This window comes from Saimiri boliviensis, chromosome 12, assembly GCF_048565385.1.
Source record: "Saimiri boliviensis isolate mSaiBol1 chromosome 12, mSaiBol1.pri, whole genome shotgun sequence".
NCBI classification, from domain to species: domain Eukaryota; kingdom Metazoa; phylum Chordata; class Mammalia; order Primates; family Cebidae; genus Saimiri; species Saimiri boliviensis.
In genome coordinates, this window is record NC_133460.1 from 87,361,006 (window position 1) to 87,387,035 (window position 26,030).

Consider the following 26,030-nt stretch of genomic DNA (forward strand, 5'->3'; position numbering starts at 1 on the left):
CGAGTGCGCAGGCGCGTCAAGGCGCCCGCCCGCTGCGCGGGCGGGTTACGGCGGCAGCAGAGGCAGCCGCCGGCTCGCCGGGACCCGGAGTGGAGAAGGCGTGCCCATGCGGCTGGCGGACCTGGGATTGGTGGAGACGGAGGGGCGTGGGGCGGGCGTGGGGGCGGTTCCCCCGCTCAGGTCCTCCTCTCGCCCAGCCAGGTTTCCCAAGCGGGCTTTATCTGTTGGCATTTGTCCCGGGACCAGGTAAGGGGCTTTGGGAGGAAGCCGCTCGCCCTATCTTCTTCCAATCGCCACATCTCGGGAGGGAGCTGAGATTTCTGTCCTGACTGCCCAGGCCGGGCCGCAGCGCGGGCTGGACTTCCACCTGCAGAAGCCACGTGGCGCGAGGAGTGGCCTGGAGCTGCAGATGGACCCCTCAGCTCCGACTCCCATTGCCTGCGACTGCCAGGCCGAGGGGCTGGGGCTTTATGAGCTGTTCGGGATGGGGGAGTACTGATGAGGGGAGGTCGTCTGTCGGAGGGCAAGCAGCAGCCTGGGGGCTGGCCCTGAGCCCTGAGGTGAGCTGAAAGCACAGGTGAAAGACGTTTTGGGGATCGGCCCGGTTTTTGCTTTTGTGTTTGTTTTGAGATAGGGTGTCGCTCGGTCGCCGGGGCTGGAGTGCGGTGACACGATCTCGGCTCACTGCAGTCTTCGCCTCGTGGGCCTCAGCCATTCTGCCGCCTCAGACTCTTGAGTAACTAGGATTGCAGGCGGGCACCACCACGCCCAGCTAATTTTTTGTATTTTGTTTTTGTAGAGACGGGGTTTCTCCGTGTTGCTCACGCTGGTCTCAAACTCCGCCCGCCTAGGGACTACAGGTGTCCCAAGTGAGCCACTGCGCCCAGCCTCTGGCCGGTTTTGCTAAGCTGCGTTAGACTGGTCCGAGCACCATCTGTAGTCCTGTAAGAGACAAAAATGCGCCTGCATTTTCAGCCAAGGAAGAGCAAGAGGGGTACTGGGGTGCGTTAGGAAGTGCTAAGTGCGTTAGGAAGTGCTACCTCCCACCCCTTTCCCGAGGACTATAAGAAGAGTTTGCACAGACGTCCTAGGTAGGCCCTGTTCTAGACGCTGGAGACACAGCAGTGGACAGAAATCAGCCCTTATGGAAATTACATCCTTCCTAGTGAAATGCGTTTCATACCAAATTTCATTTCATTTTCACAACCCCTAGAGATTGGTAATTGCGGCCAGGTGAAGTGGCTCATGCCTATAATCCCAGCACTTTGAGATGCTGAGGGGGAGGATGGCTGGAGCCCAGGAGTCGGAGACCAGTCCGGGCAACACAATGGGACCCTGTCTCTACAAAAATACCTTTTTTTTAAATTAGCCAGATTCTGTGCTGCACTTGTAGTCCTAGCTGCTCGGGAGTTTGAGACTGGAGGATTGCTTGAGCCCAGGAGCTATTATCACACCACTGTACCACAGGCTGGGTGACAGAGCAAGACCCTGCCTCAAAAAAACTAAAACAAAAACCAACATCTGCTACTTGCATACCTACTTCAGATCCTTGGAGAGAAAAGCCCGGTTCAGAGCCTTGACTAAGCAGGTGATGAATGGTTGGTTTAGTAGAGCACAAAGCCCTATCATCTACACATCTCTAGACCATTGGCCCTTTTGTGAAAAAGGCAAGACAGGGTACTCTTTCTTTTTTTTTTTTTTTTTTTTTTTTTTTTGAGACGGAGTTTCGCTCTTGTTACCCAGGCTGGAGTGCAATGGCTCGATCTCCGCTCACCGCAGCCTCCGCCTCCTGGGCTCAGGCAATTAGGCAATTCTCCTGCCTCAGCCTCCTGAGTAGCTGGGATTACAGGCACGCGCCACCATGCCCAGCTAATTTTTTGCACTTTTAGTAGAGACGGGGTTTCACCATGTTGACCAGGATGGTCTCGATCTCTCGACCTCGTGATCCACCCGCCTCGGCCTCCCAAAGTGCTGGGATTACAGGCTTGAGCCACCGCGCCCGGCTGACAGGGTACTCTTTGTAAGTCATCTGGTGTCTTAACAGCCCAGCAGCCTTGGAATCAGACGAGTATCCATAAGCCTATACCTGGGCCTCCTCCTGTAATTATTACTCTCATTTTCCAGCTTGCTCTAGGCAGCCTTGATCCTAATCTTTGCCTGTCCCAGTGGTCTTTGTGTCTGACCTTCTGAGGTCTTTGGCTGCCTTCCTCTTCCTCTGATGGGAGTACCAGCGATGATGTTTCGCTTTTCTCCCTACCTGGGACTACAAACAGGAATCTTGTGCACTTCTGCTTGTGAGAGGATACCTCAGAAGAAATCTGGAAGCTTGTTTTCTGATCTCTGATACCATTTGCCATAGAAAACCTGCTCTCTCTGGGAAGGATGGGCATAATGTCAGAGGAGGTAGTAGTCTGTTTCTTTTTTTTCTCTTTCTTTCCCTCTCACTCTTTCTTTCCTTCTTTTTTAAGGAGATGGCAAGTAGGTTATAGTGGACAGAAAACCTTGGGGGAAGTAAGGCCTTAGCTGTTGTCCTGTCTTTGGGGACTGGATCTGTTAACTGTCCATCTTTATAACTACTGCAAGTGCTTAGTGCAGGACCAAGTGTACCCAAAATGCCCAATCCATGTGCACCTTTCTCAGCTTCAGTTTCCTCCTCTGAAAACTGAGATCTTGGATCACTAATGTCTTCCAGCTGTGAATTCTCTAATCCTAGGAGGGAGATATCATTCAGTCACCGGTCTGATTTTTTTACTCCTACCTTGTTCCTAGTAGTGGAACCATAATCCTTCAGAAGTGGGGCTACTCTGGACATGATAATGGCCTTTTTAGGGAAGACTAGATGTGGCTTGTGTGGGAGGCGGGACAGTAACTGTGGAAGAAAAATTAGATTAGAGACCAGTATGACTCAGTATAGGCAAGGTAGACAATTTGCAGCTTCATGAAAGAAGCCTGCGCTTAATTCTGTAACAAGTTCTGAGTTTGCCTTAAAAGAGGTGATATCCAGCCGGGCGCGGTGGCTCAAGCCTGTAATCCCAGCACTTTGGGAGGCCGAGGCGGGTGGATCACGAGGTCGAGAGATCGAGACCATCCTGGTCAACATGGTGAAACCCTGTCTCTACTAAAAATACAAAAAATTAGCTGGGCATGGTGGCTCGTGCCTGTAATCCCAGCTACTCAGGAGGCTGAGGCAGGAGAATTGCCTGAGCCCAGGAGGCGGAGGTTGCGGTGAGCCGAGATCGCGCCATTGCACTCCAGCCTGGGTAACAAGAGCGACACTCCATCTCAAAAAAAAAAAAGAAGTTAGAAGCTCGAAGGTGGCTTTTATCACCTCCATTTATAAAAGAGGTGATATCCTTGATGCCAAGAGACCCAAAAAGAAGTTGGAATGCATTTCAAGTAAGCTGTAAATATTTTTAGAGGGCATATGAAAGATGTAGCAGTAAACATCACAGATGCTCGGGAGCCTTACAGTCTGTCGGGGAGGAGGCTTTACACAAATAACAGTCAATGACAAGAAGGTGACAATCACAGAAGCCCAGCTTGCTGCAAAGGACAGGATCCTGTGGGAGCATATATCACAGAAGGACTTGGATTTGCCCTGCAGGGGTCAGGGAACGGTGCCCATTGGGGGTTAGTGGGTGTGTGGGGGAAATGTCCCAGACAGATCATTCAGATTTTTTTTTTTTTAATGTTTTATTTAAGACAGGGACTCTGCAGTTTCTTTCTTGACTTCAGTTAAGAAGGCAAAGACTGGCCGGGCGCGGTGGCTCAAGCCTGTAATCCCAGCACTTTGGGAGGCCGAGGCGGGTGGATCACGAGGTCGAGAGATCAAGACCATCCTGGTCAACATGGTGAAACCCCGTCTCTATTAAAACTACAAAAAATTAGCCGGGCATGGTGGCGCTTGCCTGTAATCCCAGCTACTCAGGAGGCTGAGGCAGGAGAATTGCTTGAACCCAGGAGGCGGAGGTTGCGGTGAGCGGAGATCGAGCCATTGCACTCCAGCCTGGGTAACAAGAGCGAAACTCCGTCTCAAAAAAAAAAAAAAAAAAAAAAAAAAAAACAAGAAGGCAAAGACTCTTGCATAATTAGCAAATGATTAGATTACCCCTTGATGATACTGCCTCCATTCTGAGAAGCAGAGGACTTTGCAGTGTTGAGTTAAGGGGAACAGAGATGTCAAGAGGAGGTCTGGCCCTGTGTGTGTCTGTGTGTGTTGAGGGGGAGGCATAGCATTTTACTCAGTCAGGCTGTCTCCAGCATGTGTGAGCCTGGGGCTCTGTAAGCCAAGGCAGCGTGTGTCAGCCAGCTAGGCTGACTCCTTTTAGGTTCAAGTAGAGTCTGGGAAAATGAACTCTTTCCCCTCCTCCCACTCCTGCTTCAGTTGGGACTGAGAGAAATGGCTTTGGTCTTTGAACCAGCCTGCAGGAGGCCAGGTGGCGGGGGAGAAGGAAGTCTGAGTTTTGCAGTGGACTCTTGGGCAGTGTCTGCCTTCTGACTTCTCTGGAGATTGCTGCTTCAGGGAAGCATCAGGGCCAAGCCAGGGTGCTTTGGATACTCCCTGCTGAGCCTCTCCTCTTATCCCTGGTCCTTCCTCTTAGGAAATGGTGTACCCTCAGTCTATCAGCTTCCTGATGTCTCTTCCGCCTTAACGCAAAATCTAAAAATTGACCACCACTCTTCCTTCCCCATGTTGGTCCCTCCTGCCTCCTTTCTTGAACTCAAACTTCTGGTCTCCCAAAGTGCTGAGATTACAGGCCTGTGCCTGTCTTCACCTCCTTTCTCTCTTCTTTCTGGTGGTTCTTCCCATCTTTGGGGGCTTCCTTTTCTCAGCTTCTTTTTTCTTTTCTTTCTTTTTGAAATGGAGTCTTGTTCTTGTTGCCCAGGCTGGAGTGTAATGGCACAATCTCAGCTCACCACAACCTCTGCCTCCCAGATTCAAGTGACTCTCCTGCCGCAGCCTCCCGAGTAGCTGGGATTACAGGCTCCCGCCACCATGCCTAGCTAATTTATATATATATATATATATATATTCAGTAGAGATGGGATTTTGACATGTTGGCCAGGCTGGTCTCGAACTCCTGACCCTGTGATCCACCTGCCTTATCCTCCCAAAGTGCTGGGATTACAGATGTGAGCCATTGCGCCTGGCCTCTTTTTTTTTTTTTTTTTGAGATGGGGTCTTGCTCTGTCACCAAGGTGGAGTGCAGTGGCTAGATCTCGGCTCACTTTAACCTCCACCTCCTGGGTTCAAGCAATTCTCCTGCCTCAGCCTCCTGGATAGCTGGGACTACAGGCATGCGCCACCACACCCAGGTAATTTTTGTATTTTTAGTAGAGACTGGGTTTTACCATGTTGGCCAGGCTGGTCTTGAACTCCCGACCTCAGGTGATCCGTCTGCCTTGGCCTCCCAAAGTGCTGGGATTACAGGTGTGAGCCACTGTGTCCCCCCTTGGCTTCTTAAATGTCCTGATTTTTCAGGGTTTGTCTTCAGCTCTCTCCTCTTCCCATTCTATGTGTTCTCACTGGAAAACTTTATCATAAATCACCTCAGTGCTGCTGACTCTGTTTTTTCCTTCTAGCTCTGACCTCTGTGTTTTCTTTCAAGCCTGAATACCCACGGGCTGATGGACTTCTTATTCAGCAAATACTTGAATATTGTGCTAGGCACTGGGGTGACACTGGTAAGCAAAATGAACATACCACCTCACTTCGCAGGTGAATTATTTCAGTTAGTTAAAGTGGTATTTTCTTTTTTATTTATGTATATATATTATATATATATTTTTCCCATTATCAAATCAGTGGTATTGCAGAAGGTGGCATTTTCAAGAAAAAGACAAAATGACCCAGTAGTAGAAGTTATAGAAGTAAATCTGAAAATTATCTATATGAAAATATAAAAGGACAAATAGGTATTATTTAGTGAAGAGAGGAAGGACTAGCTTTTGAGTATGATGTTTGAAAAGGAACTGTGACAAGAAGCAGCCTATTGCATTTAAGAAAATCCCCTGGTAAAAAAAAAAAAAAAAAAGAAAAGAAAATCCCCTGGCAGGACCAGGGGTGCTGGCTCACACCTGTAATCCCAGCACTTTGGGAGGCCGAGGCAGGCAGATCCCTTGAGCTCAGGAGTTGAGACCAACCTGGGCAACATAGGGAGAACCCTGTCTCTACCAAAAACAAAACAAAACAAAACAAAAAACAAAAATTAGCCAGGAATGGTGGCACAGGCCTGTGGTCCCAGCTACTTGGGAGGCTGAGGTCAGAGGATCGTTTGAGCCTGGGAGGCGGAGGCTAGAGTAGTGAACCATGATCATACCATTGCCCTCCAGCCTGGGCAACAGAGCAAGACCCTATCTCAAAAAAAAAAAAAAAAAAAAAAAAAAATCCCATGGCACTTGAAACTCAACCTGCAGAAATCAAGCTTACTATTTATATTTTCTCCCCCAAAGCCAAATGTTCTGTGCTCTCTCTGTTAGCACCTATCACCCAACTCAAAAACCCTGGGTATCACTCTGAATATCTGTCATGTGTCAACTTGGCTAAGCTAAACAAGACTCCCGGGATTCCTGCTCTAGTATAGCTCCAGTTATAATGGCTGCTGGGAGCATACACACACCATCTTCCAGCTCTTCAGACAAACAGTAATTTAGGTGCTGCTGTGACGGGATTTTGCAGACGTAGTTAAATTCCTCAGTTGTTTGGCTTTAAGTTACTCAAAAGGGAGAGTATCCTGGGTGGCTTGACCTAATCATGTGGAAGGCCTTTAAAGGAGGGCTAGGCCACCCGTGAACCCCTCCTGAGGTTCCGGACTCCGAACCCTTACCTGAGTTGCTCCCTTGCTGGCTGCCTGCCCTGCTGACTTCAGGACTGCCTAGCCAACAGCCACAGTTGGGTGAACCGATAATCTAATTCCTTGTGATAAATCAATGTCTATATTTTATCAATGTTATATTATGTCAGTATTATATATATTTAGGCCAGAAGTGGTGGTTCATGCCTATAATCCCAGCACTTAGGGAGGCTGAGATGGAAGATTCCTGGAGCCCAGGAGTGTGAGATTACAGTGAGCTATGATTACACCACTCCACTCCACCCTGGGCAACAGGGTGAGACCCTGCCTAAAAAAAGAAAAAAATTTGGGAGGTTGGGGGGTAAAAAATAAAGAAAAAAGAAAAATACTTATAAAATTTATATAGATATATCAATGTATATTTATAATTTATAAAGTTATATGTTTATATTTATATATATAAATTTATATAGCTATATATTATATTTAAACATAATCCATATATCTATCTAAATAAATTTATATATAAATATTATAAACATAAATTTGTATATTATAATTATATATTGATATATCTGTACATTTTATATATTTATATAGATATATAAACTATATATTTATAAACTATAATATAGTATACAAATATATTTGTAAAATATACAACATATATATGTGTGATATATATATATATAGGCCGGATGCGGTGGCTCACACCCATAATCCTGGCACTTTGGGAGGCTGAGGCAGGCAGATTGCTTGAGCCCAGGAGTTAAAGGGACCCCATTGTTGCCCCATGTTTTGTTTTGGTATCTCCCTATCTGTCTGTCTATCTGTCTGTCCGTCTCCCTTAATCTACTGATTCTGCTTTTCTGGTTGAACCCTGACTTATAAAATGTTCCTCTTATACCTGTTGCTTAGCAGATCCTACAATTCCACTTCTTTAAAAGATTCTCCCCTTTTGATCTCTGCTCTGAGTGCACATAGGTTCATCTGAGCCCCACGTCTTTTTGCCTGGATTACTGGGGTTCCCTTCCAGCTGGTCTCCCTACATCCTGTGAGGTGCGGCCACACCCTGTTTATTCTCATGACTACCCAGTTTGTTTTTGGTAAACTACATATTTGATCTTGTCACTTTTCTTCTTAAAATCTTTCAATGATTTCCTGAAGTTTTCAGGCAAAAATGTAAAAGCCTCAGCTTTTTTTATATGACTCCATTTTCTCTCCTCTCCTAGCATATCAATTATAGTTCTTTTGAAAACCTTTTTAGTGGTTACCCTGGAGTTTGCAATATACATTTATGACTAGTCCAAATCCACTTTCAAATAACACTATACCGCTGCATGGGTTCTGCAAGTACCTTAGAATGGAGTCCTCCCAATTCTCCCCTTCTGTCCTTGATATTACTGTGTCATGTCATTTCTCTGATCCATAAACTATAATCACCAAATACATTGTTGCTATTATTAATTTAAACAAGTGTATCTGTTTGTTAACTGTTAACAATTCAGAATAAGACAAAGATTTTTATTTATTTATTTATGTTTGTTTGTTGTTGGTTTTTTTTCGGAGACAGGGTCTCACTCTGTCATCCAGGCTAGAGTGCAGTGACACGATCATAGCTCACTGCAGGCTTAGCCTTAGCTTCCCAGGCTCAAGCAATACCCCCACTTCAGCCTCCCAAGTAGCTAGGACCACAAGCACATGCCACCATGCCTGGCTATCTTTTTTTCTTTTTTAATTTGTGTAGAGACAGCATTTCACTCTGTTGCCCAGACTGGTCTCAAACTTCTAGGCTCAAGCGATCCTCCTGCCTTGGCCTGCCAAAATGCTGGGATTATAGGTGTGAACCATTGCACCTGACCAGGTTATTTCATTACCCAGGTACTAAGTTTAGTACCCATTAGTTATTTTTTCTCATAAGTCAGGTGTGCCAGTGACAAATGTCCTCAGTTTTGTTTGTCCAAGAAAGTTTATTTATTTACTTCTTTAATTTTATTTTTTTATTTTATTTTATTTTTTTTTTTAGACAGGGTCTTACTCTGTCACCCAGGCTAGAGTGCAGTGGCTCAATCTCAGCTCACTGCAACCTCTGCCTCCTGGGCTCAAGCATTCCCACCCACATCAGCCTCCCCAGTAGCTGGGACTACAGGTGTGCACCACCTCGCCCAGCTAATTTTTCTGTTTTTTGGTAGAAAAAATATATAAAATGGGGTTTCACCATGTTGGCTAGGCTGCTTTTGAACTCTTGACCTCAGATGGTCTACCTGCTTCAGCCTCCCAAAGTGCTGAGATTACAGATGTGAGCCACCACGCCAGCCAACCAGAAATGTTTTAAGGGATATAAAGCAGTTAGTACTTGAGATGGTTATTCTATAAGATATGGGATAGAAGGAAATGGGTAAAGACTGACAGAATCAGATGGTATGCATCCCCAAACAGTAATTCTAATGATCCAGGGAGACCAGTCAACATTCCCACACCATCCCTACCACCGTGGACTCAGTGTTTCTCAATGAGAGACAGAATTTGTGGGTGGAGGATCTGAGTCCAAGCCGTTCTATTAGAATAATTGCATTAATATTATTTGTTTCTTTAACTTTAGGTTCAGGGGTATATGTGCAAGTTTGTTACACAAGTGAACTTGTGTACAGATTATTTCATCACCCAGGTACTAAGTTTAGTACCCATTAGTTATTTTTTCTGATCCTCTCCCTCCTCCCATCCTCCACCTTCAAGTGAACCTCAGTGTCTGTTGCTCCCCTCTTTGTGTCCACGTGTTCTCATCATTTAGCTCCCACTTATAAGTGAGAACATGTGATATTTGGTTTTCTGTTCCTGGATTCGTTTTCTAAGGATAATGGCCTCCAGCTTCATCCATGTCCCTGCAAAGGACGTGATCTCATTCTTTTTCATGGCTGCATAGTATTCCACGGTGTACATGTACCACATTTTCTTTATCCAATCTGCCATGGATGGGCCTTTAGCATTTGGACAGTTTCTGTTGACACATGTTCAAGTTCACTAATGCTTTCCCTGGCTATGTCCAGTCTACCGATGAGTCTATCCAAGGCTTTCTTCATCTTTGTTACAGTATTTTTGATTTCCAGTATCTCCTTTTGATTCTTAAGAGTTTCCATCACTGCTTACGTTATTTGTCTGTTCTTGTATGTTGTCCTCTTTCCTTTCAGAGTCCTTAGCATATTAACCATAGTTTTAAAAATTTATTTATTTTAAGGCCGGGCGCGGTGGCTCAAGCCTGTAATCCCAGCACTTTGGGAGGCCGAGGCGGGTGGATCACGAGGTCGAGAGATCGAGACCATCCTGGTCAACATGGTGAAACCCCGTCTCTACTAAAAATACAAAAAACTAGCAGGGCATGGTGGCGCATGCCTGTAATCCCAGCTACTTAGGAGGCTGAGGCAGGAGAATTGCCTGAGCCCAGGAGGCGGAGGTTGCGGTGAGCCGAGATCGCGCCATTGCACTCCAGCCTGGGTAACAAGAGCGAAACTCCGTCTCAAAAAAAAAAAAAAAAAAAAAAAAAAAAATTATTTATTTTAACTATAATTATTTTAAATTCCTGGTCTGAAAAGTCCAAAATCTCATATCTGAATCTGGTTCTGATGCTTGGCCTGTTTCTTCAAACTGTGTTTTTTCTTTTTTCTTTTTAGTATGCCTTGTAATTTTTCACTGAAAGTTGGACATGATATACCTGTTGAGAGGAACTGAGGGGTGAGGTTTTTTTTTTTTGTTTTTTTTTTTGAGACGGAGTTTCGCTCGTTACCCAGGCTGGAGTGCAACGGCGCGATCTCGGCTCACCGCAACCTCCGCCTCCTGGCTTCAGGCAATTCTCCTGCCTCAGCGTCCTGAGTAGCTGGGACTATAGGCACGCACCACCATGCCCCGCTAATTTTTTTTGTATTTTTAGTAGAGACAGGGTTTCACCATGTTGACCAGGATGGTCTCGATCTCTCGACCTCGTGATCCACCTGCCTCGGCCTCCCCAAGTGCTGGGATTACAGGCTTGATCCACCGTGCCCGGCCTGGAGTGAGGTTTTTTTTATCTGGCCAGGAGTCAGGCTGTGTTTACTGTTTGCTGTAGCTATAGGTCTAAAAGGCTAAACTTTCCTCTGGTGTCTTTGTTCTTGCCTCCCCTGCTGTCTATGGGTCTCTAGAGACTTTTTAAATAGGGTCTAAGACTTGTTCCTCTTTTTGTTACAATCCTTGTAATGATCCAGGTGCCCTGCTGGTGCAGTGGTGAGGTGAGGGAATGGAGGAATCTATAGTTCTGTGATGAGGTCTCAGTCTCCTGGTGACCCTGAACCTTCACAAGAGCTTCTCAGCCTCCCCTTGTCCTCTTGAGGTGAGGTAGGAAGGCAAGAGGTGGCTGGAGTTCCCTTCCCCCAAGTCTGGTAAAAGTTCTGGTAAAACCCAAGGTGGTTAGGCTCTGGTAAAATAGTTTCCCTTAAGGGTAAACCTCCTTAAGAAGAAGAAAGGGGCTGGGCATGATAGTGCATGCCTGTAGTCCCAGCTACTTGTGAGGCTGAGGTTGGAGGATTGCTTGAGCCCAGGAGTTTGAGGCTGCAGTGAGCTATAATTATGCCTGTCAATTGCCGTTGCACTCCAGCCTGGGTAACATAATGTGACTCTGTCTTTAAATCTTAAAATAGGCCGAATGCACCAGCTCACACCTGTAATCCCAGCACTTTGGGAAACTGAGGCAGAAAGATTGCTTGAACCCAAGAGTTTGAAACCAGCCTGGACAACATAGTGAGGTGCCGTCTCTACAAAAAAATACAAAAATTAGCCAGGCGTGGTGGTGTGTGCCTGTAGTCCCAGTTACTCAGGAGGCTGAGGTGGGAGGATCCGTGAACCCGGGAGGTCATAGTTTCATTGAGCCATGATTGCACCACTGCACTCCAGAATAAGACCATGTCTCAGAAAAGGTAAAATAAAATTAAAAAAAAGAAGAACGAAGGGCTTTGGGTGGTTTTTCTTTTTTTTTCTTTTTCCCTACCCGGAGTCTTGTTCTGTCACAGACAGTGCAGTGGTGCGATCTTGACTCACTGCAACGTCCACCTCCCAGGTTCAAGCAATTCTCCTGCCTCAGCCTCCCAAGTAGCTGGGATTACAGGATCCCTCTACCGGGCTCAATTAATTTTTGTATTCTTAGTAGAGACAGGGTTTCACCATGTTGTTGGCCAGGCTGGTCTCGAACTCCCGACCTCGTGATCTGCCTGTCTTGGCCTCCCAAAGTGCTGGGATTATAGGCGTGAACCACCGCACCTGGCAGGGTGTTTTTCGAAATGGCTACTTTCCCATTTCCCTGCCAGAAGTACCTGGGAATATTATGTGCTACTTAATGGTTAGGCATCTGTCCCCAGAGCTCCCCAAGCATAGGCAGTGTACTGTCACTTTTCCCGTCCCTCCTGCAGTATGGTCAAGCACAGAGCTGGCCACCAGCAGGCCCTCAGGAAACGCATGTTGGTGCCCAGTTGCTCAATCTGGTGACCATTCACTGGGGCCCTCCCAGGTGGAGTCAGATAATGCTCAGGAGCTAAGGAGAGCAAGCAGTCTGCAACGGTGGGAGGTGCTCAGGTCTTCTGCAGTGGGCTTTGATTTAGGAGACAGTCCTCTTCTTCCTCTGTCCTTTGGTCCACAGTTTTAGGTGTAAGCAAGATGGAGGCTGACCTGTCTGGCTTTAATATTGATGTCCCCCGCTGGGACCAGCGCACCTTCCTGGGGAGAGTGAAGCACTTCCTGAACATCACGGACCCCCGCACTGTCTTCGTATCTGAGCGGGAGCTGGACTGGGCCAAGGTGATGGTGGAGAAGAGCAGGTGAGTGGTCAGGGGAAGGGGCTAGAGGCAGTAGAGTGACCTTGATGGGGTTCTCTTGGGAGGGGGTGGACACTGAAGGTGAAGAAATGGGCGTATCTTGGGGCTGGGAGCTGGGAGAAACAAGAGCAGGGAGACTGGGAGACATCGATCAGGCAGGATGGTGACTCCCTGCTGTCCTTGGGTGGCAGGATGGGGGTTGTGCCCCCGGGCACCCAAGTGGAGCAGCTGCTCTATGCCAAGAAGCTTTATGACTCAGCCTTCCACCCTGACACTGGGGAGAAGATGAACATCATTGGGCGAATGTCCTTCCAGCTCCCTGGCGGCATGATCATCACGGGCTTTATGCTCCAGTTCTACAGGTAGGACCTGAGGGCAGAGCCGTGGAGGTACAGCTGCCTGGATCTGCTAGCCAGGAAGCCAGACCATGATAACAATAATAGTCCTCTTGATTGGTCACTTAACCAGATAATCAGGCACTACGCTATGCTCTTTGCACGTATGGCTTCATTTAACCCTCTCAGCAACCCTACCCTATAGGTACTATCATCGTTTCCATTTTATAGATGAAGAACTAGAGTTCTAGAGAGGCTGAGGAACTTGCCCAAGTTTAAACAGGCAGGAAATATGGGTGCCCGGATTTTAACTGAGGCAGTCCACTGTAGAACCCTCAACAAACAAGCTACCCCAATTCCCTCTTTACAAAGTACTTATTCCACAATGATTTTTAATTATGTAACACCTAAACAAAACAATAGGAAACCCTTTTCTTGGCTTGGTTGGGGAGACAAGAGACTGGCTCTGTAGCTGCTGGATGTGTGACTCTTGTTCCCATCTCTTCCTTCTTCCCCTGTGTTTCCAACCCCATTCATTGGTTGGTTCAGCTATTGAGCTGGGCTTTGGGCTGGGTGTTGGGAATATGAAGGCTTCAGTACCTCCCATCCCAACCCTGTCAAGGAGCTCCCAGTTTTGTTGAGGAGATCAAGAAGTAAACAGTTATAGTACAGCTTGGTAAGTGGTAGGTTGGGGGTAGAACATGGTATTGTGGGAGCAGGGAGCATGGAGTGACTTACTCTGTCTCAGGAGGGGCAGGGGAAGGGGCAGGAAAGTTCCAAGGAGGAAGTGATCTCAACGGAGCAGGATTCAGCCATATATGGAAGGAGGAGGAAGAGATATTTGAGGCAGAGGGCCCAGCCTGCACAAAAGCCCAGGTGCATAAAACAGTATGGGGACAAGCTGAGCATGGTGGCTCATGCCTGTAATCCCAGCACTTTGGGAGGTCGAGACAGGCGGATCACCTGAGGTCAGGAGTCCGAGACCAGCCTGACCAATATGGTGAAACCCCATCTCCACTAAAAATAAAAAAATTAGCCAGGCATGGTGGTACACGCCTGTGGTCCTAGCTACTTGGGAGGCTGAGACAGGAGAATTGCTAAAACCCAGGATGTGGAGGTTGCAGTGAGCCAAGATCACACCACTGCACTCCAGCCTGTGTGGCAGAGCGAGACTCTGTCTCAGAAGAAAAAAGAGTATGGGAACAGTGTGGGGACCTGCAGATCATGTGCTTTGACTGGCATACCCTCAGGACTCCCTGCCATGTGACTTCTCTCTGCCTCTCCTGGCCTCCCTTACTGGTAGGACGATGCCGGCGGTGATCTTCTGGCAGTGGGTGAACCAGTCCTTCAATGCCTTAGTCAACTATACCAACAGGAATGCGGCTTCCCCCACATCAGTCAGGTAGGAGACCTGAGCCCCAGGCTGTCCTCGTGCCTCTCCACAAGCAGCCTTTTTAAAGGGTTCTGGGCTGTCAGTCCTTCCTGGGTAGTACCTACACTGAGCAGGTAACCAAGTCACCCTTTCCCAGGGTTTTGAAGTATTTTCTCAGGCCAAGTACGGGTGGATCTTCTTCTTAGACCAATTCCAAATTTGTTCATTCATTCATTCTACACATATTTCTTCTTGAGTGTGCGTTATGTGCTGGGGATGTGCATGGTTCTAGGTGCTGGGATACATTGTTAAGATGTATGGTTGGGCTGGGGTGCAGTGGCTCATGCCTGTAACCCTAGCACCTTGGGAGGCCAAGGCAGGCTGATTGCCTAAGATCAGTCTCAAAAAACACCAACCAACCAAACAAAAACACCCAGAAAACCAGAGTTGCAAGGCAGGGAACAGCAGAGGTCTGTGTATTAGGCCACTTAGAGCAGTCCCTTCTGTGGAGATGACATTTCAGCTGTGTCCTGAAGGATGAGGGTTGAACCACCTATGAGCCCAGGGAACACCTCCTGATATAGGGAGCAGCTGTGTGCAGAGGCTCCGAGGCAGGAAGTACTGAAAGAAGGCTAAGGGGGCTGGGGCACTGTGAGCGACAGGGAGAGAGTCACAAGATAAGGCTGGGGACATTCTATATGCGGTTTTCAGGCGTGAAGCCAGCTGACTTTCTCCTTCAAGCCTGTGGTCTGGCCCTCAGCCGGCAGGGCTCCCCACTCCCAAGCGTCTCTCTCCTCCCCCCAGGCAGATGGCCCTTTCTTACTTCACAGCCACAACCACTGCTGTGGCCACGGCTGTGGGCATGAACATGTTGACAAAGGTATGGTCTGGGGCTGCTGCAGCATAGTGGCCACGAGGGGGCAGCAGAGTTCTAGGGAAAACATCCTTCCCCCGGGGACAGTTCCCCAGGCTGGGTGAATTGGGGCTGGGTGAATTGGGGATGGCTAGAGCCTCGCCTGCCAAGTGATGAGAAATACACCAGGGCTGTCCCCAGGTTGGTTCCTCTTGGGCCTTTGAGGGCGTTTGGGGTTCCCAGACTGGGCGTCTGGATGTGTGGCAGTAGCAAGGTCTAATTTTCTTTTTTGTATTATAGTCCTTCAGCCCCCTCCCCTCACATCTTCCAGCACATCTGAACAACTACTGTTCCCTTCCCCCAACAGAGAGCGCCACCCTTGGTGGGCCGCTGGGTGCCCTTTGCCGCAGTGGCTGCTGCTAACTGTGTCAATATCCCCATGATGCGACAGCAGTGAGTACACGCCCTTTTTCTCCCTACAAACCGCAAGATTTGCAGAAAAGGGTCAAGAAACCAAGGCAAAGCCGGGCGCGGTGGCTCAAGCCTGTAATCCCAGCACTTTGGGAGGCCGAGGCGGGTGGATCACGAGGTCGAGAGATCGAGACCATCCTGGTCAACATGGTGAAACCCCGTCTCTACTAAAAACACAAAAAAGTAGCTGGGCATGGTGACGTGTGCCTGTAATCCCAGCTACTCAGGAGGCTGAGGCAGGAGAATTGCTTGAACCCAGGAGGCGGAGGTTGTGGTGAGCCGAGATCGCGCCATTGCACTCCAGCCTGGGTAACAAGAGCGAAACTCCGTCTCAAAAAAAAAAAAAAAAAAGAAAAAGAAACCAAGGCAGTGGGTGGCTTCTGGGGACTGCAGTGGACATGGGGAGGGCTGCTGGGCTGAGCCTCGGAAGAGCACTGGGATTGGCTGCTCCCGTGGTGATGGCCCCAGGAGGTAGGTGACTTCGGGTTAGGCTGTGTGTTGAGTGCCATGGGAGTCCTCTCCTGGGTGATATGGGATGGGAAAGACCGGGTGGACCTGTGGAATTTTACACTGGATCCTGTCCTTTTGGACCTGTGTTACAACTGTGAACTCCTACTTCCCAAGTCCTGGGGATGCCATACAGAATGAAATGTGGCAGGCTGAGGTACTAAAGATAGCACAGAACCCAAGCGCTTTGAAAGAAACCAGAGGAGTAGACAGAAGTTTTCTAGGCACCCAGCTGTAAGTTTGTCAGCAGAAAAGGTAAAGGAGAAACTCACTGTGTCTCTCAGGTCTTATTTCTTGACTAGAGAAATTTCTCTGTTATGAGGTTTTAATGATGTAATATATGTAAAACACTTAACACAGCACTTGGAACGTAATGGATGCTACATAAGGGTTCACTGTTGTTTCTACCATTGTTACCATCACCAATATCTGCAAGCCACATTTTCTTGGGAATACCAGCAAATGGAAAATGTTCACACTAGCCTTTGTACAAGGAGCACTACCAGAATAGTCATGCACAGATACTGCTCTGCTCATCTTCCCTTTCCCATCCAATGGCCCTTTCCTGACAGGAGAATGAGTCCCAGCCACCTACCAGAGCTTGGGTTGAGTGCTGTCAAGAACTGGCCTGAGAATAATAGCTGGGGTGTGCTGAGCGCGCTGGCTGATGCCTGTAATCCCAGCACTTTGGGAGGCCAAGGTGGAAGGATCACTTGAGGCCAGGAGTTTGAGACCAGCCTGACCAACATGGTGAAACCCCATCTCTACTAAAAATATAAAAATTAGTCAGGCATGATGGCACACACTTGTAATCCTAGCTACTGGGGAGGCTGAGGCAGGAGAATCACATGAACCCAGGAGGTGGAGGTTACAGTGAGCCAAGATCATGCCACTAAAAAAAAAAAAGAATAGTTAGGATAGTTACTGCTTGTGGAGTGACCACTCTGCGTCATGTGCTAGACCAAGCTCTTCACAGCCGTGATCTCATTTAATGCTCACCAGGTTCTGTAAAGTGGGTGCCAGGATGATCTTTATTTTACAGATAAGCACAACTGAGGTTTTGGGAGGGTTAAAGACTGTGCTTAAGGTCACACACTTCCCTTGCAGTTTCCGGGCTCAATGCAGACAGTCCGGGCCCAGGGCCAGCGCTCTTAGCCACTGCCCTAGATCACTCTCATTGGAGTGCAGAAGGAAGGTCAAAGGCCCAGGCTACAGGAGGTGGCTTCCTGGAGCTTAAGTGGCCTGGCCTTGGTCCCCTGGCATGTCGCGTGGCTGGCGGGCTCCCATCACCCCTTTCCCAAGTCCAGTAACTCCTATCTGTGTTTAGGGAGCTCATCCAGGGAATCTGCGTGAAGGACAGGAATCAAAATGAGATCGGTCATTCCCGGGTAAGCAGAGGCCTCCCTTTGGGGTGGGAGGAGGGAATTCCCTCTCAGACCCTGTCCCCTCCTTAGTGGTCAGAGTTGGCACCATTATAGGATTGATAAGCCCTCTCTGACTCCATCAGCACTTCCTATCACACTTTCCCATGTTTCTCTGTTCAGAACAGGCCCCTTCTGTCCTTTCTCCATCATTTCTGGTCCATAAAAGTTTGGCTAGGTGGGAGGGGATTAAAAGGGCACTCAGCCCCTGGAGGGTTCATCCCTTCCCCTTTGCCATCTCAGACTTGGCCGTTACTCTGACCCGGCCCCCTGGTGCAGCCCATGTACCCTCGATACATCATTCCTGACAACGTATTCTTTTCTGCCCTCAGAGAGCTGCAGCCATAGGCATCACCCAAGTAGTTATTTCTCGGATCACCATGGCAGCTCCTGGCATGAGTAAGATGGGAAGCCCTTCCATCCTGGGGAACTCTGCAACAGGGTGGAGAGCTCAGCCACACTCAACTTTCGGATGGGAGGTGGGGCCCACCCTCTGCAGCCACGCTTCTCAAACTGCTTTGCTTGATTACGGCAAGCCTAGAAGAACCACACTAGTTCCCAGAACATCAGCTCATCCAAGGTATGGGGTAGAAAGTTATTTTCATTTTACTAATACTTGTCAAACACTTGTGCCTCACGTACAGACACGGTGTGGGGTGCTCGGAAGAGTGGTAGAGAAAATGAATTCCCTGCCTTGGTTTGCTTCCAGGAGGGGGCGTATTGCAAAACTTGTTCACGTGAATGTCCAGATACATTTTTGAGTTTTGAGAAGGAGGCTTTGGACTTAGCAGCACATGTTCGCAAGTGTGCAGGTTGAGAAGCTTGGGAAGCACTGTTCTGTGGGGACTTTGGCGAGAGAGGTTGGGGGGGGCCATGCCTACTTAGTCTTCTGTTCTGCCTAATGGTAAGTATCTTCTGGAGCTTCTGCGGAAGGAGAGGGAATCGCTTGGTTCCTGGTCTGACTTCAGAAGGAGTCCCGGGGAGAGCCTCCCAGCCCTCCCCTCAGCTTTCCCCCGTCTCTTCCAGTCTTGCTGCCAGTTGTCATGGAAAGGCTTGAGAAATTGCACTTCATGCAGGTATGTAGGGTTTGCCTTGGCATTTTCCCTGCCCAGAGGGCCTCCAGCCATATCTGTCCCTGGGGACACCTGACCCCCCCAACCCATCCTTTCCTTTAGTCACCATGCTGTCATCTCACTCAAGCCCACGCCAGTCCCCACCGGCCTCCTGTTTAGACGTCATGGCCAGTTTCCTGACCTGGTCTGCAAAGAACTAGGCTTTCTCTGACGGCCAGGGGGTCCTTGCCTCTGGGTTTTTCTGGCTGGCTGATCCATGGCAGAGCAGGCACGGGGTTCACCTGAAGATATAGAAGTCCCATGTGGATCTGTCTTTTATTTGTTTTTATACAGAAAGTCAAGGTCCTGCACGCCCCGTTACAGGTCATGCTGTGTGGGTGCTTGTAAGTATCCTGTTTTGATGGTTTGGGTTCTGTGTGGCTGGAGCACTCAGGATGTATCTTCCTGGCTGGCCCATGTTGGAGAACATGTACTCCTTTACCTGACTTTAAAACTGGTCAAGCTCAGAATACCTGTGGTCCATCTGAAAGCTCTCGCCGCCTCTTTCATGAGGGCATCAGGCTGGCTAGACTTCATGTACATGTCCATGTGGAAAGTCCAGTGCTGAGGTGCCCTCCCATCCCAGGGTCTCTCCTTTGATCTTAAATCTGGAGCAGGGTTTTTTTGTTTTTTTTTGTTTTTTTGAGATGGAGTCTTGCTTTGTTGCCCAGGCTGGAGTGCAGTAGTGCAATCTCGGCTCACCACAACCTCGGCCTCCTGGGTACATGCAATTCTCCTGCCTCAGCCTCCCAGGTAGCTGGGACTACAGGCGTGTGCCACCTTACCCGGCTAATTTTTGTATTTTTAGTGGAGATGAGATTTCACCATGTTGGTCAGGCTGATCTTGAACTCCTGAGCTCAGGTAATCCGCCAGCCTCAGCCTCCCAAAGTGCTGGGATTACAGGTGTGAGCCACCATGCTCAGCCTTTTTCTTTTTTTTTGAGATGAAGTCTTGCTCTGTCGCTCAGGCTGGAGTGCAGTGGTGTGATCTCGGCTCACTGCAACCTCCGCCTCCCAGGTTCAAGTGATTCTTCTGCCTCAGACTCCTGAGTAGCTGGGACTACAGGCACACACCACCACACCTGGCTAATTTTTGTATTTTTAGTAGAGATGGATTTTCACCATGTGGGCCAGGCTGGTCTCAATCTCTCAACCTCATGATCTGCCCACCTCGGCCTCCCAAAGTGCTGGGATTACAGGCGTGAGCCACCACGTCTGGTCATCTGGAGCAGTTTTACAGAAGATACAAGAATGAGGAGACATAGCTTTGGCTGGGACTGTCATGTGTCCCAGCCTCACACAGAAGGGAAATGGCACCAGTCACACAGTGTTCTTAGGTGTCTGCCATTAACTGGAGATGTCCTGGCATTCACCATGCTTTTCAGGGCCACGGGACTGATGACAGTAACACTAACAGCTGACATGGACTGTATATTTTCTCTGTGTCTCCACTGAACTAATGCTTCACATCTATAATTTCACTTAATTCTCCCAGCCTAGCTACTCTTATCATCTCCTTTTACAAATGAAGAAACTGAGGCTGGCCAGGTGTGGTTGCTCATGCCTGTAATCCCAGCACTTTGGGAGACTGAGGCCGACGATCACATAGTCAGGAGTTCGAGACCAGCCTGACCAACATGGCGAAACCCCATCTCTACTAAAAATACAAAAATTAGCCAGGTGTGGTGACATGCGCCTGTAATCCCAACTACTTGGGAAACTGAGGCAGGAGAATCGCTTGAACCCAGGAGGCAGAGGTTGCAGTGAGCTGAGATCATGCCATTGCACTCCAGCCTGGGCAACGAGAGCAAGACTCCATCTCAAAAAAAAGAAAAAAAGAAAAAGAAACTAAGGCTTAGACAGAGTAAGAAACTTGCCCAAGGGTATATATCTGGTAACTGCTGGTGCTGAGATTTGATCAACAGTCTAACATTATGCTATACCAACTTCTGCTAATTGAGTAGTTGCCATGGGCTGGGTGCTTTTACGCAGATATCTCATTGAATCCTCACAGTAGCCCTGCAAAGTAGGCACTGCAAAGTGGGTTCCAGTAGCCCTAAAAAGTAGGTTGTCCTCCCTCTGTGTCTCTGAGGTAACTTGCCCAAGATGGCACAGCTAGTAAGTAGTAAAACTGGGATACCAACTCAGGTCTGTCAGAGTCCCGTGTCCTGTAAGGCCTTGCCTTCCAAACCCTGGTCCTGGCCAGCATCATTGGCATCATCTGATAACTTGTCAGAAGTAAAGACTCTGAAGCCCTTCCTCAGATCCCCTGAGTTGGCACCTGCATTTTTTTTTTTTTTTTTTTTTTTGAGGCGGAGTTTCGCTCTTGTTACCCAGGCTGGAGTGCAATGGCGCGACCTCGGCTCACCGCAACCTCCGCCTTCCTGGATTCAAGCAATTCTCCTGCCTCAGCCTCCTCAGTAGCTGGGATTACAGGCACGCGCCGCCATGCCCAGCTAATTTTTTGTATTTTTAGTAGAGACGGGGTTTCACCATGTTGACCAGGATGGTCTTGATCTCTTGACCTCGTGATCCACCCGCCTCGGCCTCCCAAAGTGCTGGGATTACAGGCTTGAGCCACCGCGCCCGGCCTGGCACCTGCATTTTAACAAGCTCCTGAAGTTATATGCACAGTGAGGCTGGAGAAATTGCCTTTCACTGTGCTCTGACAGCCTAGGTGTTCAACCAATAAAGAAGCAGGTCTCAGAATCCAGAGACTCACAACTCTCCCTCCATGATGCCTCTCCCCACCCTAGTCACTCCTCCCCCTCCATGTCCCTCCTCCCTTTCCATGCTGTTCCTCTTCCTCCAAGTGGCTCCTTCTCCTCCTTGTCACTCCTCCCCACTCCATGTTTCTCCTCCCTGTCCAAGTCGTTCCTCTCACTCCAAGCAGTTGCTTTCCTCCAAGTACCTCCTCCGGCTCCAAGTCGCTCTTCCCCCTCCGCGCTCTTCCTCCTCCAAGTCGCTCCTCTCCCTCCCAGTCATGCCCCCCGCCCAAGTTGCTCTTCCGCTTCCACGCTCTTCCTCCTCCTCCAAGTTGCTCCCCTCCGTCCTTATTGCTTCTCCCCCTCCATGTCATTCCTCCCCCTCTAAGTTGCTCCTCCCCCTCCATATCCCCCGTCCCCCTCCACGTCCTTCCTCTGCCTCCTCATCACTCCTCCCCCTCCATGTCCTTCCTCTCCCTCCTCATCGCTCCTCCCCTCCATGTCCCTCCTCCCCCTCCATGTCCCTCCTTCCCCTCCATGTCCCTCCTCTCCCTCCATGTCCCTCCTTCCCCTCCATGTCCCTCCTCTCACTCCATGTCCCTCCTCCCCTTCCATGTCCCTCCTCCCCTTCCATGTCCCTCCTTCCCCTCCATGTCCCTCCTCTCCCTCCATGTCCCTCCTTCCCCTCCATGTCCCTCCTCCCCCTCCATGTCCCTCCTTCCCCTCCATGTCCCTCCTCTCCCTCCTCATCGCTCCTTCCCCTCCATGTCCCTCCTCCCTCTCCATGTCCCTCCTCTCCTTCCTCATCGCTCCTTCCCCTCCAGGTCCCTCCTCCCTCTCCATGTCCCTCCTCCCTCTCCATGTCCCTCCTCTCCCTCCATGTCCTTCCTCCCCTTCCATGTCCCTCCTCCCCTTCCATGTGCCTCCTTCCCCTCCATGTCCCTCCTCTCCCTCCTCATCGCTCCTTCCCCTCCATGTCCCTCCTTCCCCTCCATGTCCCTCCTCTCCCTCCTCATTGCTCCTTCCCCTCCATGTCCCTCCTCCCTCTCCATGTCCCTCCTCTCCCTCCTCTTCGCTCCTTCCCCTCCATGTCCCTCCTTCCCCTCCATGTCCCTCCTCTCCCTCCTCATCGCTCCTTCCCCTCCAGGTCCCTCCTCTCCCTCCTCGTTGCTCCTCCCCACTTCATGTCCCTCTCCCTCCTCCCTCTCCCCTCCATGCCAGGAGTGCTTGTGCTCCTTAGGCCTGCTGCTCACAGCCCCTGGTTACTTCATTGTCTTCTTCCTCTGCTTGAACAATGGAGGAGGGGTGGGAATGAGTGATGGGTGTGGGGAGGGCACTGGTTTTATTCCCCTGTGAGAATGAGTATCCTCGAAGTGTTGGAGGGAGAGGACATAGGGCCAGCTGGGAAGGCAGGCCAGGTGCCCGGCACTGCTCCCTTCCCCAGGGGATGGAGGGTGGGTGGGCCTGTGGGGAGATGTCCCCTAATGCTTTGGTTTCTCCTTTCTTGCAGCCTCATCTTCATGGTGCCAGTGGCGTGTGGGCTCTTCCCACAAATATGGTATCTGCTGTTCATTCCTCACTTTGGTTTCATTGCCCACCCTGCCAGTGCTGTCCCTGACCTGCCTGCTGTCTGGAAGGAGACAGGGAAGGGGCAGGAAGGGCAGCACCTGTCCAAGGACAAGTGTCCATCAGCGTAAAGGCTGGGCCTCTTAACCCTGGTGAACTTTGGCACAACAGATCTGTGAGGGGCAGGAATAAGGTTGCTCCCTCCCAGTGGAGCAAGGGCTGCCTTGGAGGGAAGGTTGGGGAGCAACAAGAGACTTTCTCTCCCTGCTGCCTGGGTTATTAGGAAGCGCTCTTCCAGCTGGATCTGGTTTTTATTTATTTATTTATTTATTTATTTATTTATTTATTTGACATGGAGTTTCACTCTTGTCGCCCAGGCTAGAGTGCAGTGGTATGTGAGCTACCACACCTGGCTGGTCTTTAACATTAATAAGGGGGCCAGGCATGGTGGCTCATGCCTGTAATCCCAACACTTTGGGAGGCCGAGGTGGGTGGATCACCTGAGGTCAGGAGTTCGAAACCAGCCTGACCAACATGGAGAAAACATGTCTCTACTGAAAATATAAAATTAGCTGGGCATGGTGGTGCATACCTCTCATCCCAGCTACTCAGGAGGCTGAGGCAGAAGAATCTCTTGAACCTGGGAGGCAAGAGGTTGCGGTGAGCTGAGATCATGCCATTGCACTCCAGCCTGGGCAACGAGAGTGAAACTCCATCTTCAAAAATAAATAAGGGGACGGGCAGAGGGCTGATGACCCAAGCCCCTTTATTTCCCTTGTGTGTCCAAGAAGGGGAAGCAGGGAGAAAGGATGATGGAAAAGGGAAGGGATGTGTCAGACTGGGGATTTGGGGGTGACTGGCCCCAGGAGACAAGCGTAGCTTGAATATATACCCAGACGATGCCAGTCTTCCCTTCCTCGGTACTCTAGTTCAATACTAGTTCTGTGGTCATCTGCTAGACATCTCTTGCGTCCCAAGCGCTGCGTCTCTAGTCTTGTGGAGAAGATGGAATTTTAAAGGAGGAACCTTAGCCCAGGGAGAATGCAGTCAGGCCTGAGTAACAGTAAAGCAGCATATTGTGGTATACCAAGGCCAATAATAATCCTAGCTAGAAAAATCAGGAGGGCTTCTTGGAGGTGATATTTGAGTCGGGCTTCATCTGAGGGTAGCTTACAGTTTGTCCCATGTGGCATGCTCATAATCCCCTTCTCTCTTTTCAGTGAATTGCCGGTTTCCTATCTGGAACCAGAGCTCCAAGACACCATCAAGGCCAAGTATGGAGATCTTGTGCCTTATGTCTACTTCAATAAGGGTCTCTAAATGCCCCACATCAGCAAGGACCAGTCTGTTCCCATATTCACTAGCTCCTCTCAGCTACGTGCGCACTTGTGCTCTCCTTCCTCTTTGCTAGCAAGGCCTGAAGGCCAGGGTAGATTGGTGGGTGGGACAATGAATGCCTCATGCTTACACCCTAGCACCTGGTTGATTGGACTCCAAGGGGAAAAAGTGAAAAAGGGAAGCAAAGGCGAACGTCTTCAAGCTGCTTCCTTCTTAGCCCCTGTCCCCCGTAGACCAGAAGCTGAGGCCCGTTCCAGCCAGGACTGGGGAAAAGCCCTTGGTTCAAAAGGAAGTTTCGACACATGTTTCTTCTTCACTTCCTCCTCCTCTCCCGAGCAATGGAACCTTTTACCCAGGCAATTTTAGCCAAACACAGGAAAAAGAAGGGGGGAAGGACTCTGTCCCCTTGGGGCTTATCTCCACCCTTCCTCATTGCCTCCTTGTCTGATAGTTTTTTTTTTTTTTTTAGCCAGAGTCTCTCTTTGTTGCCCAGGCTGGAATGCAGTGGCGCGATCTTGGCTCACTGCAACCTCTGCCTCCCGGGTTCAAGCAGTTCTCCTGCCTCAGCCTCCCAAATAGCTGGGATTACAGATGCCCAGCACCACACCTGGCTAATTTTTATATTTTTAATAGAGACGGGTTCACCATATTGGCCACGCTTGTCTCGAACTCCCAACCTCACGTGATCTGCCTGCCTTGCCCTCCCAAAGTGTTGAGATTACAGGGGTGATCCACTGTACCTGATAGGGACAGCGTCTTTGGGAGAGCTGCTAACCTTGAAATAACCAGCCACCTGGGAGTTATTAGTGCTGAAAAGGAGACCATGCAAGGCAGCAGGGTTACGTGGTTCTTCAAATCATATCTGAATCTATTCTTGGAATCTTCTCTGTAATAACGGAAGTTCTCTTTCCCCACTGCCACATATCTCTATTTTAAAAGATAAGTCCATTAACTGTGAGTAAAACTGATGTTATGTAGGCAGTTAACCACACACTTTAATGGGTATAATTTCCTGGCCACCTCCCTTCCTCAGCCCATTAGGTTAAACACCAAAGAAAGACTGGTGTGTACTGAATAGGAAAGGGAAGTTTTATTTGGACCCTTCTAAGAGGAAATTAACCAGGACCAAAGAGCCTTAAAGGACGATCAGCAAAGCACAGCCACTTCCCCTCCCCAGCTTGGCTGCCCTAGGTGGTTTCTCAAGCTCCCTGGGGGATTGTTGTGGCTCATCTGGAATCAATGTGTGTATAAGTTTTGTCTGGTAGGATTGCTGACTCTGTCCAAAAGATACCACTGTGAATTGAATAAATTTCTTCAAAGAGCACACAGGCACACATGCATACAAACTGTAAACTAAGTTAATAAAGCCTGAATGGAAAGCAGGAATCTGGTCTTACTTTGGCCTGGGCATGTCAGAGGGTATCACAATTATTATATCAGGGGAACTTGTCTGATCCCTGGAGGCTGTTGCTTATTTCCCTCATTAAAGGGGATGAATCCACGTGTCTCCACGGGAAGCTCCAGAGATCTCCCAGAATGGGAGCTGTGTTGCCCTAGAGCAAGAGTTAGCAAGCCATGACTCATGGGGCCAAATCCATCTGCTACCTGTTTTTGTGCAACTGGGAGCTAAGAATGTTTTTACATTTTTAAAGAGTTGTAAAAAGGAATAACAGGAATGACAGAGACCCTACCTACATGGCATGCAAAGACTAAAATATTTAC

General features: G+C 49.1%; 1 protein-coding gene across 4 annotated transcripts; it reads left to right on the plus strand.

The window, feature by feature from the left end:
• The first annotated feature begins 163 nt into the window (after window positions 1–163).
• On the plus strand, window positions 164–25,690 carry SFXN2 (sideroflexin 2). 4 transcript variants are annotated; one of them, XM_039464972.2, is made up of 12 exons: window positions 164–246; window positions 12,454–12,631; window positions 12,820–12,990; window positions 14,267–14,365; window positions 15,140–15,215; window positions 15,556–15,641; window positions 17,494–17,554; window positions 17,920–17,986; window positions 18,614–18,663; window positions 18,994–19,043; window positions 22,915–22,962; window positions 24,191–25,690. In XM_039464972.2, exons 2-12 carry the CDS (start codon window positions 12,471–12,473, stop codon window positions 24,288–24,290), a joined length of 969 nt encoding a protein of 322 aa, XP_039320906.1. In that variant the 5' UTR covers window positions 164–246; window positions 12,454–12,470; the 3' UTR covers window positions 24,291–25,690. The 4 variants fall into 4 exon arrangements, 3 of the variants coding, with proteins under 3 accessions (XP_039320906.1, XP_074238903.1, XP_074238902.1); XM_074382802.1 differs by lacking the exon at window positions 164–246 and adding an exon at window positions 253–560; XM_074382801.1 differs by lacking the exon at window positions 164–246 and adding an exon at window positions 609–944.
• The last annotated feature ends 340 nt before the right edge of the window (window positions 25,691–26,030 follow it).